The sequence below is a fragment of the Athene cunicularia genome, assembly GCF_003259725.1.
Source record: "Athene cunicularia isolate RWA chromosome 9 unlocalized genomic scaffold, athCun1 chr9_part1, whole genome shotgun sequence".
NCBI lineage: Eukaryota > Metazoa > Chordata > Aves > Strigiformes > Strigidae > Athene > Athene cunicularia.
The window spans coordinates 24,782,171-24,794,585 of NW_020799110.1; the positions used below are offsets into that span (position 1 = coordinate 24,782,171).

The window sequence follows — 12,415 nt, forward strand, 5'->3', positions numbered from 1 at the left end:
AAGAGTAAACATCCTACCATATAGGCACTGTATATATTGCAGATTATCCAAATTTACCTATAATCAGGCTGCAGCTGGAGGCTGCTAGCTGGGGTGACTGTGAGCTGTACAGCTGTGGTTTACACTGCAGCCATTGCATGGCTTGTCTCTCACTGCAGGCACAGAGTGCTCTTCTGTGTGAAACCAGAGCTGATAACATCTCCAATGCCTTTCTGATGAGATGGAGACCTCTCTAACTGTGTAGGGAGGTTCTTCTCAGGGCTGCTTGGTGTCAAGCTTTCACGTGCTTTCCTTCAGCAAGGTGGGGACACAAGCAGAGCCCAGCCAGGACCCTTCCCAATGCTGACTGCTTATGCCTGCATCCCACAGCCCTTAGGAAGGTGTAAGGATGAACCCACATGCCTTCTTCCTCTGTATCATTTTCATCAAGCTTTATTTGATAGAAAGATTTCCTTTTGGTTTTGTGACCGTGCCCGAATGTAGCCTGACTCGGTGGTGTCTGCCAGGCACTTGGATGCAGACCACCTCTGCCATTCGCTGTTTTCAGTGCCATTCATTGTATGACTTTTGCTGCTTCATATCCTCGAGATCATCTTCATGGAGTCAGGCTCTTGACATTGTATTCTCTGTGCAGATGCATAAAAAAGGGTTTGTGCAGCATTCTTTCATGAGGTACTATTGCTAGAATTGTCCATCTACTTCTGTACTTCAATGACAAGTCCTGAGCTTGGGCTTGGACTAACAACAGTATAAAGCAGAGTTTAAATACTTGCACAGAAGGTTGTAGTACTAAATGTTGGTGAAAACACCCCCTCTCTGTGTTCCTATGAGTGGGATTTGTTGCCATATTCAGTGAAATTTATCAGGACAGCCATATAATATATGAAGAAATCTGCTTAAGGTGGCTGGATGCTTGGTGGTTTTTTTTGACGGCACATTGTTCTTTGGTGTTGCCTGATTGCCAGGGATGGATCAGATCTGTGGCTTCAGAGAGGCACGGACAGGTCAGCTGACCATACCAGTGGGTTTCAGTGTGAAATAGCAATGAGCATTTGGGGAGGACAGGAATGAGCCATCCAAGTCAGCTACTCTGCAGCTTAATAGTTGCCTGTCTGACTAGTTCTGTGCTGTTGAAGAAGCTGATAGACTGTTTTAGCAATCTCTGCTAACTTGTCTTTAAAGGTTTTTGCTTGCTGCTTTTCTACTTGACCTAGTTTATTCTGTGCATGTTGAGTCACCACCTACATGAAAAGCCTTCATTCTCCTACTTTCTTGATGGATTTCTAGTGCATTGGGTCACCATTCCAGACTACTGTTTTATTTATTTACTTGTAATCGTGTCTCCCAGGTAAGCTGCTTCAGAGCAAGTTCTTCTTTTTCATTAGTTTTATTCTTCCCTGGAGCATTAGTCTGGGCAAATGTATAATGGTTATCGTGGGCCATTCTTCCTCAAGGACTGAGAACTTCCTTATGACTGCGAACTGTGGGTTTTTGGTGAAATATGTCTGTGAGGACTTTTCTGCCAGGAAAGCTAATCTAGAATGCAGTAGCAGGTTTTGAGACTGCAGAAAATTGATGAGCTTGGTAAGATCAGAGAAGAAAAACACATCTCTAGTAAAAGCAAACACAGCTTTCAAGGCACTTAGCAGAGGTATAGAGCATTTTAAGTAATGCAGATAAATATCTCCCCGGAGCTTTTGCTTTTTCATCTAAGCACAGATCGGAGAACAAATAGGAAAATTGGTGGGAAAACAAAAGCTTTAAGTATGTCAATGAACATTTTTGAAGCTGAAAATTACTTTTAGCAGTGAAAATAGCAGAAAATGTATAAGGCAAAAGCAATGAAGCCATGTATAAAACAAGGGAAAAGAATGAGATCAGAGGGTTGCAAAGAAAGTTTTGAATTAAGTGACTGCTAACTCCTTTCTAAAAGATTTATTTTTATTTGTTCTTGAAAAACATTTCTAATTTGGTTTTGTTGCTGTACTAATACACTGAAAAGTGTTCTTTACTATCGGGCAAATGTTTTTCAGTGTATGAGCAAAAAGTGATACATTAATGCTCTTTTAAAAAAAAAATATAGTGCAGACTGTGGTAATTCTGAATAAAATTGCAATATTGGTGGTATTCCAGCTGGTTTTGAGTCTATATTAATGACTGAGGTCTTAGCCCCAGAACTGCTTTATACTACTGGCAAAACTCAGTAGAGGATTTCTGAATAGGGATATGATGTGTCACAGCAAAGCTATGAGAATGCTTGATTTTATTTTTTTTTTTTTTTTTAGTGAAATGTCACTTAAAGTTGAATGGTTGGGTAGTTACACACTTCCACAAAAAATTCTGCTTTAATCATAAGCTCATATGCACCTCTGTGTCCTGAACTGCCATCAATATTGAGTGGAGTTCCAGGTTTAGACAACAAATATATCTTTGGTATGTTGGGTGTATTTATTGGATTCAGAGCATAAACGATCAAGTATTTAGTTCAAATTTAGCTCATTTTGATGTCAAGTTACTGCACTCAACTGATAGCTGCTACAGAGTTTACACCTCACCATGTTATTAGGAAGTAATCAAGTGATGCAGCCTTAACAAAACATTGCACGTAGTGAAAGCATTGACAAGGACAGTTTGCAGGTTTTTTTTTTTTTTTTTTTTTTTTTTTTTTTTTTTTGGTGTGTGTGTGTGTGTGTGTTACTGGAGAGCTTTGCTTTCAGGTAAAAATAAGTTAATGAACGCTTGGCACTTTCTTGGCCCATTGACACAATTAAGTTCATAAGATGCACTTGCATTACAGAGTGAAATGAGGGCTCAGGAACAGGTTTATGTGTTCCCAGACTGACTAGTTCTGTACAAGACCAAGCTGAAAGGTTTTTTCACCTGTTCTGCAAAAATTTTGAATGTGACATCACATCTAACTTGGACAGTCAAGACTGTCACCAGGAGTGCTGATAGCAATATCTGTGCTTTCACTTCATTCAGTTCTACTACTGTATGCGTGTCAAGTCTGTTAAACTAAAATTACTAGTTATATCAGCTGTTCTCTGCATCCTGTTTGTGTTAGATAATTCATGCGCAGAAATCTTTGTGAAGCCCACCTCTTTGTCATGGAAACTTGTCCTAGCAGTTGCTAATCCAGATGAATGTCCACAAGTGTTTTCCTTAATCATTGTCATTTTCCACAGATTTTGAGAACAGAAAGTTTATGCTCAATAGCCTAAACAGGTATGGGATGAATAATTGATTGGTCAACATGCCACTGAAGGGTATTTGCTAATACCTTGAGGAGAGCTTAGGAAAAGGTTCCTGCCTGTGAAACAGATGAAATGTTATTTTCTTCAGTGTAAAAAGTATCAATGCCGTATTTTTATTTCTCTCAGGTTTATGCTTATATCTTGAGACTTCAATGCTTGTTCTAGCTACAGACTGCTAACCCTCCATTATCTGTAGCTTATTTGGGGCTGTGCTCAGCAGAATGGCCCTTCTGCGGTAATAATGGGTACTTTTGTGGCAAACCACCCTTTTAGGCAACAAAAAGGGTTCTCAAGTTAAATAACTGTGTGGACAAAGAAGGTGAATGTTTTTCCCAAAGGCTGTTTCCTTGGTCTGATAGGATTTGGTAAACCATAATCACCAAGGTATGAATTGGCAGACATGATCTTGTTCCATAGTTTCCTGTCAACATGTCAGTGTCATAGTGAAATCATGTTTGCATCATCTTTGCTCTGCACCTTTTTGCAGAGCCTGTCGTCTTCTTCTCACTTGATCTTTTCTTTGCAACATGCAGCAGTTGTTGAATTTTTATAAATCATACTTTCCCATCTAGAAAAAGACACAATCATATACAGTAACAAAACACAAATGGAAAAAAATTCTCTGAAAAATGGGCACGCCCTGAAATTGCCTATAGAGTTTCCCTGTCTTTTTTTCTTTCCTTCTGTGTTAGTGTCCCTCAGCCCAGCCAAGCCCATGTAATTGATGCAGTGCTGTTGAGGATCTTGTGGTCTATACCAATTTGTTTTTCTTGTTGTTGCAGTGATAGCTGATGGGTCACTGGATAAGACAGCTCTAACAGACGATGTGGGAAGTGAGGAGGACCTGTATGAGGACTTTCGGAGCTCCAGCCACCGCTATGGCCACCCTGGGGGAGGCGGAGAGCAGCTTGCCATCAATGAGGTATTGTGCTGATTGGTTTCTGACAGGCAGGATAAGGAAGGATGCTGGTTCTTGTTGTGAAACATAAGAGAAGTCAACAATCAAATTGATAATGCCAAAGTGCGTGCGACCTCAAATGTCATTTACTGTGGGTACCACTTAGAACTGGGTAATAACAGGGTCTGGGCCTTCCATCAGGGTTCTGTCCCTAACAATAGAGGACAACAATGTAAGATAATGCAGAGCCACAGGCCCTGAGCTCTCCTCTTAGATGTTTTTTGGATGGGAAGTTTAAAACTATTCTCAAGCAGCCTGGTCCAGTCTGGTGTGAGACTCAAAACGTGGTCCACTGAAAGCATAAAGGAAATGTTGAAAAAAAATGATGGTCTACATACCAACGTATTGGTAGGTGAGAAGGGTGCAAAGTTTAATGTAGGTTTGGTTTTCACTGATTCTTCCTGTTCCGCAGTAAACTCACTCCAGGGATGTGGAAGACATGCCTTTCTAGGCAGTGCTGTTAGCCATTTTCTTTTATAGTGCTGACGCTGATTAACTTGAGATCAGCAATTCTAAAACGTACTACTTACTTTAACTGATGTGATGAGCAACCTATTAATAGGATTTAAGAGGTTTTTTCTGAAAAAATATAATGGTTTTGTCTAATGCATTAGAACTGGCATCCTGTTGCGCAGAGAATGCTTTTCTTGTGGGATGAGTTCTCTTGCATGCTTACACCTTCCTCCTCCCTTCCCTATACTCAGTTACCTTTACATGACCTTCACAAGATGAGAAGGCAAGGATAAATGATGTGTTATGCTTTCTTGAGGCTAAGCTATAAATGAAACTATGTTGACTGAGGCTCTGTGCTTGTATGTTTGATATGGACAGTGATGGTGCTTCTGGGCTCTGCAAAAGCTCCAGAAAGTAGCACAGTGAGGGAAACAGCAAAAACAACAGTAGCAAATGGTTTTCTAGCAGTTTTCGTGTTCCTAATATTTAGAATACCTGACTACACCCTGGGTGCCTCGGGAAAGCAAGAGACATGCTCTATTTTCTTCAACTATTGCTTTCATCTGGGGGTTATCAAAGCATGGCCAGAGCTTTTTTATTTAACCTCAGCTGTTTTGGGCTGTTGTCACTGGCAAGAAAACATTAGTAGAACACCAGAAATCTTGGGTTTTATTCTCCCACATATATCTGGTGTGTTTGTGAGAGAGTCCCAGGTACCACAGGACTCAGTCCCATAGTGTGCACTGAGAGCACAGTGGGAGGATTCTGCGTCCCTCCTGTTCAGGTTCTTGCCTTGGTAAGCTTTCTTAATGTGTCTCATCAGACAGAACATCCGCTGGGTTTTTGTTTCTTTTTTTAAAGGAAAAGGAAAAAAAAAAATATATATATATTTAAAAAGGAAATCTTTACAACTCTTTAAAATCAAGAAAAAAATTAACTTGGCAGTGGGTCCATCATACATGTTGTGGTTTTCTCTTTCATCACTATTATTGAGAACAATTTTTTTTCTTTATTTTCTTAAAAATTCATTTTATTAGAGTAAAATTCTATCATTTAACTTCTAATCAGAAAAGCAAATGAAAGTGTCCAAAGCAGGTGTAATTCATATAGTCTTTGAAGTATGTGGGGTTTTGTTGGGCAGTTGACTGGAAGAAAAACGATTATTTTTGGCTTGTTCCTTAGAAGCTTGCCTGTTCAGGGGCCAACAAAACTGTAAGAACAGGCAGTACATTATTTGCTTTGTCAACTGGTTCCTGTGGGTAATTAATCCATCACTTAGCTTCTCTGAGCCTTAGAAAAGTGCTTTCTTACACAATCACTTCCTGGAACAAAAAAACTGCAATAAAATACAAAATGTCTGAGGTGAAATACTAAATCTGTTAGGTACAGATTTTACATGAACAGACATCTTAAGTGTTGGAATTGAAATATCTCAAATAGCTGGCAATTGGACAGGCTTATTTTCACCTTCCCTCCTGCACCAGAAGTGGGATATTGATTAGTCTTGAGTATTTTCCGTAGTATCGCTCGGACTGATGTAGGGTGAAGGTATCGATGTCCAATCATTTAGTAACATTTTGTGAGTAGTCTTGTCTTTGTTTTATTATATTCCAAATTGCGTTTTGTTGGTCATGGATAAGGAAACTATGGCAACAGCATTATTCTTAGCCACCTTGGAAGAAGCAGCTTTCAAATAAAGAGAAGGTTGAAATAGATTTTTAAGGCATTTGGCAGACCAAGTGCTGCATTAAAAAACAAAACACCCAACCACTGAGTTTTAGTTCATTTTGGATCAAGAGAAAATGGTTATGAAATAAAAAAGAAACCTTTCATAAAACTAGAATAATTTATTGGCAAGAAGACTTGAGGGATAGAAGAAATCTGGGAAGATTGTATAGAGCCCACCTAAGAAGATCAGTATGAGAGTGTGTAAGAGCCAAGAAAAATCAATCAAAAAGTAATAATAGGGGTTTGAGATGAGAAAAGAGGCACGGAAAGTCATTTTCTTGGGGCATGTGTTTGACATTCCTTCAAATGCTTTCTTGATGCTTGTGAAAAAGATATTTTTGTATTTAGTTTGTACCTAGTGGAGTTTACTTTCTGTTTGTTCCAGATAAAGACTCGATCCTTGCGTCTTTTTGCTTCCACAGTGTAATTAGCTAACATGTGGCAAGAGAAAAATCTATACCGCAATTGCATTGTGGTTCTGTCCTTCCAGTGCAGAAATGTTACATATAGGACAGACATAGCTTCAAGCTTTGTGAAATGTGTTACATGTAGACTGAAGTGGAGAACAAAGGGGATTAAGCATATAAAAAGCCTGCCTGCCCAGCTCTTGAGGAGTGATCATGGTGATAACGGGGAAGACTATACTGCTTATCAAGTAATTGGCCTCGGCAAGTAGGCTTAGGCCTGTTTGCCTAGAAATATCTGATGTGTACAAAGGGATAGTCCTGTCCTGCTCTGCGAAGGGTCCCTATGGCTCTGTGCTTCAGAAGAAATGCTATTTGCTATTGCAGTTCAACATGTGGAGTGTTTAGCCCCTTCCAGCCCTAGATGAACAGTACTGTCCCTGTCTTGTGAAAGCAAGATATACTACATGTTTGGAAAATAACAGCAAGACTCCTTGTGTTTTCCTTATCTCTTACGGCTTTGTGTTTGATAAGTTTGGAATTTGGTATGTGGTTCTTAAGGAAATGCACAACTCATCGGCTTCAGCAGACTGGGATTTTATCTAAGACATGTAACACCATTGCCTTATGTCTTGAAGTGACAATATTGTAGTATGTTACAGATGTTTGTGCTAACCAGTGCTTGTTGGCAAGATGCAATTAAGCTAATTGGTTCCAACATATGTGTTTCTGACTTAACAAAGTAATTCATACAGAAAAATGTTCAGGAAGTGGCACAAACAATACATCTGCCACATACCAAAGGCGGCAGATACTCTAGCTGTCCTCTCTCTGTCTTACTGAGCAGCGTACCACTGGGGCTGTTGAGTCTCTAAAGCATTTTTCTTGTTACTAAGCTCTTTGATCACTCACTGAGAAGTTGTCTGGGCTCACTCAGTGCTTCTCCAAGCACAGCCAATTTTAAACAAGACAGACATGTAAACTGTTTTTTTTAAAACCAAACAAACAAAAACTGAAAACAAATCCCCAAACTCATAAAATGTTAATGCAGATGAAATCAGAACAACATATTTTAATTTTGTTAAATGTGAATAATATCCTTCATAGCATTTTTCGCATTATCTATCTACATTCCAATTAATAGAATTCTCTTGTGTACTGTATGAGGACAAATTTCAAAAGACAGAAAAAATTTAAAATAGTGCTGCAAAACTTCATCATCCTCTTTTTGAAAAAGAATACAGAATAGGTGGAAAAAGCTATGGTAACAACAGATTTCCAGACTGAAAACAAAATTTAGAATTATTGATTATATGGAAACAATATATAACATTCCTGTGTAATCTGGGAGAGGAGATTTATTGCCACTTTTATGTCTTAACGTGAGTATATTGCTCTCACAACTGATACTAAAGCAAATAGAAACCAGTTAACAAATATCTCCCCCACCCCACCCCCCTCCCCTCCATGCCCATCCCCCTTTTTTCCAGAGGGCTTAATTGATGCTTTTGTGTCTTTCCTATTTCTGCAGCTAAGGTTGACAACTGTGGTCCAGAAGCAGCAATTACGATTTATTTGCAGAGTACTGTATAAAGCTCAGTGCTGTCGAGGACAAGAAATAATGTTCCCCGATGGACATAAATCTTTACTGGATCCGAGTTTTTGGTCCCAAGTGCTGGTGTAACTGTGTAGGGCTCAGATGTGAACGTTCACAGTACAGAGTCAGAATTGTAACTTTCACAGCCTGATGGATTTAGTTTTTACAGTTGGGATCTGCAAACTTCTCAGGTCGCTACAGAGAGCTTTTTTGCAATGGATTTAAAACAAATCAGTATATTCAAATATTCTATAGCAATTATGTCTCATCAAACATCAGGACTGGGACTTAAGTATCCCAGGGGCTGCCACAGCCATATTTCTGCTTTCTACCATGAGCAGCTGTGGCTGCTCTGAGCCACTTTTTTGTGTCCTTGTCAGCATTAGGACTTGGTCATTGCCTGTGCAAGGGACCCTCCCCCAGCAGATGAAGATGAAGAGGAGGTGATGGAAACCAGTGTAGCTCACTCAGCGCTGTGGATTATCTTCATCTGGGGAAAGACTGTCTTGCAAATGGGGTTTTTTAGAAGGGTGGGAGAAATGGGATAAGCTTTCATGTTTGCAGTCATGAAGTGAGCTCCTGGCCATCCAAATGCTTGTTCCCACACATACATGTGAGGTGTGGGTAGGTAGCTCCCATACCGTGTATGCTGTGGTCTGTAGCGTACGCGCCACCGGCAGGAGTTCAATCCATACAGAATCATTTCTATAAAATATATAATTCTTTGCTAGACCAATGCTTTCTCTAAATGGCCCTATTAATATGATACTCATTAGGAACACACACAAAAAAACCCAGGCTTAACTTAGTTCTTGGGGCAAGACTAGCCCATGGAGGTCTGTCACAGTTTTAGCCCCTAAACAAAGTGCTGAGATGTTACAGTGGAAGGGGCCCTGCACATGTATAAAGCAATGACTGGGTTATGGTGTTGGTCTCTGAATGGACCTAACTGAACTCCTCCCTCCAGGAGGCAAACTGAAGAAGCAGAACGGGGGTGGCAGCCTCTGTGTTTCACCTCTTTGTGGGCACAGGTATGTCCCCACACGCATACCAACATGTTTGAAGAGGGGAAGGCACTGCCCAAACTTTCATCTGTGGCTATAAACCAGACCTAAATACATCACTCAAAGGAAATAACTGGAGACAGCATGATGGCTTTGGAGTTCTTACATCAGCCCTGCCAGCTCTTAAATTGTGAAGGCTCCAACAGCTTCTGCTAGCGCTTGTTAATGATAGCCTGCAAGTATTAAGGGAATCTTAATAATGTCTGTTGTTTGCTGGCTTTAAATGTGTTCCCAGTTACTGGGGTGCAGAGAGAGGTTTGGCTCCACAAATAGTTTTCTCCTTTGCGAAAAAACGATCGATCCAGCAGTGTTTTAACTCCTGAAGTTACTTGTGCCAAATCATCTCAAAGTCTGCTTGTATGTTATCCAGTGTATCAGTGGGTTCCTAGAACCTGTCTGATGCTCCCCACCACTTAAAGAAAACATGGTGTGTCTACTGATGCTAATCACAAGAGTTAGTTTTCTCTTTATGTTGAAGGCTGCAACCAACTACCAGTATTTTGCACCCCGTTAAAGAGCTCTCTTAATCTGCTATAGGTTACATTTGTAGAAGGTCTCAGCTTCCTGCCTGCCACTTCTAAGACAAGGGCTCTTTACCATGGTTTATCACTGAGATCTTCAAAACCTTGATCTGCTGCACCTACGTTAGTGTGGCAGGCAGGCGCTAGCCCTCTGAGGCCCTGATGGTCCCTAATGCTGAGGGCTCTCACAGGATTTCTAATCTGCCATTCTTCAACCAGTGTTGCTTGCAGGACCTAATTGTGGAGTGTAGATGCTTGCTCAATCAGACCCTGTGCAACGACAGCCAAGGATGACCTGTGAGCAGGTGAAGATGAGTGATTTTACCATTCATGTGAAAAGTGGGAGCCTTGCTTCCAGACCTGCCCTGTGTCTGATACAGAGAAGGAACTTGCCTCTGTCCTTGGTGTATCTTACTAGCTATCCTTCGGAGCTCCTTGTTTGGCGTTCAGGGATCCTTGGTTTGGTACCTAACTCTCAATCGCTGTTCTGTGGGAACAAGACCATTAGAAGAACTGCAATAATTGCACCCCTTCTAAGGCTTCACTTCAGAAGTGTAGCATAGATTAAACTGCAGTTATTCCTGCTTGAAGTGGTAGCCTGGTGGTGTGCAAAGACAAGTCTGTTTTGCAGAATCTTGCTGTTACAATTCACTCTGCCAATGTCTTTATTTTAAAAATAGGTTTTGGGATGTCCATGCCCCAGTTTGCTATTTGAAGAAACACCTGTGATGGATAACAGCACAATAACAAAGTGGATATTGGTGTACAAAGATTTGCTGAGAGCATGGGATAAAGAAGGAATGTGACAGAGTAGGAATGCTCGGTAAAGGTTAGTGTAGAGTTTATTCCAGGTTTAAGTGTTTGCATAGAGACAGAGGAGTGAATACATCTGGTTTTATACCATACTTGTGCTTCAGGTTCCTCTCAGCATGGTTTTGATATCAGAACATATTTTGGATTTGTTCTCCTCTCTCCAAATCCTGATTTAGAGCAGCTCCTCTCTACAAAGTTTTCTTTTTCCCCTAATCCCCACAAGATGTTTGAACACTGTGGTGGAAAAATAAAATCCCTCCTGATTCTTATGGCCCTTCAGAGAGCACTGTTAATCCCTTAAAAGATCTTCCCTGTCAGCTTCAGCCTTGTCCTGTGACCAAGGCCCCTTGACCTACACTCACTGAACTGGGGCAGAGTTAGCAGCAGGTTCAGTTATGCTTTAATGCAGTGAAGGCATTGGCATGTTCCTTGCAATTTTATATTATCACTCTGAAAGCAGCAAAACCGTGCGAGCTGTAGAGGGAAGAAAGACCAACGACAACAACCAAGCTGCTGAAGTGCCAAACCCCGCTTTTCCTGAGACTCATGGAAAGACTCCCCCTCCCTCTGGGGCACGGGGGGCCAGCCCTTGCTCCGTGCCCTTGGCATGCCTTCGAGAGCCACTGTTCCAGGGCAGGTCAGTCATACGCCCATTCCTTGCAGCAAAATGAGGAAATGTTACTTGCATTAACCCCACTACTCCCACACTTAAACACCCGTGTGCTCCACAGGCAGGCGAACAGAACAGCCTTTGTCCCTCGCAGTGTGGGGCTGGCTGGCCGCCCTCCGGGTAGCACATACTGGTCAGGCAGATTTGCATGGAGCTGTGGAGTGTGATCACGGCCTTGGAGGACTTGAGTTAGACCTGTGCTGCTTTACAGTGGCTGAACATCCAGTTCAGCTTCTTTCTTGAAGTTTTGGATTGAGGGGCAGGTGCAGTTGTAGGGAACAGTGACCTAGAAACGTGTTTGTGGGAGTTATTTTTTTTTTTCAATCCTACTTCTAGCTGGTTTTATCTCTAATCTTTAGAGAGGATCCTGCTTCTAACTGTTCCACTGACTTGCCACTGGCAAGTCAACAGGTTTTGTGAAATGAAAGCAAGCAGTTTGAGTTATGCAATACAGACTGAATGCCCTGTTCTTTCATGTTCCTCTGTCCCTAATGGATGCTTTGCTAGTAAAGCAAAGGGGCACCTTGTTCATTCACTGTTGGCGTTATCAATTTCCCAGCCTTGCCTTGCTGATCACCTCGACAGCCACTTACCAACTTTGCTTCTGAGGTTTAACTTGTTACTGATTTCTTAGTTGATGGGTCAGGCTGTTGGAGAACAGCCCATCAAGACTTATTCTTCAGGGTGTGTTGTTCTGCTGCATTTTTTTTCTGGCCTGCTGGCTAAAACAGAGGTATCAGGAAAAGGTGTCTTTGAAAGCCTGCTTGACCATGTCCAATTTCTGCCCAGCTTTTCTGTGGTGTAGGACGTAAAAATGTCTGTCCTGTTTCTTATATACAGCTTATATATGTCTTTTACCCTCTCATGGCTTTTCTCATTCTTATACTCCATGGAACTTGTTGTTCTCCCCAGCCCTCCTATGGCTGCTTTAACTGCATCAGAAGACAATGAAG

At 41.2% G+C, this 12,415-nt stretch overlaps 1 protein-coding gene across 1 annotated transcript in view; it reads left to right on the forward strand.

Annotated features, from left to right (window-relative positions):
- ARHGEF4 (Rho guanine nucleotide exchange factor 4) overlaps positions 1-12,415 on the forward strand; it is a 182,664-nt gene that overhangs the window by 131,304 nt on the left and 38,945 nt on the right. The window contains exon 5 of the mRNA XM_026855016.1: positions 4,037-4,176. Coding sequence (XP_026710817.1) covers positions 4,037-4,176 — 140 coding nt within the window. The remainder of the gene's footprint in view (positions 1-4,036; positions 4,177-12,415) is intronic.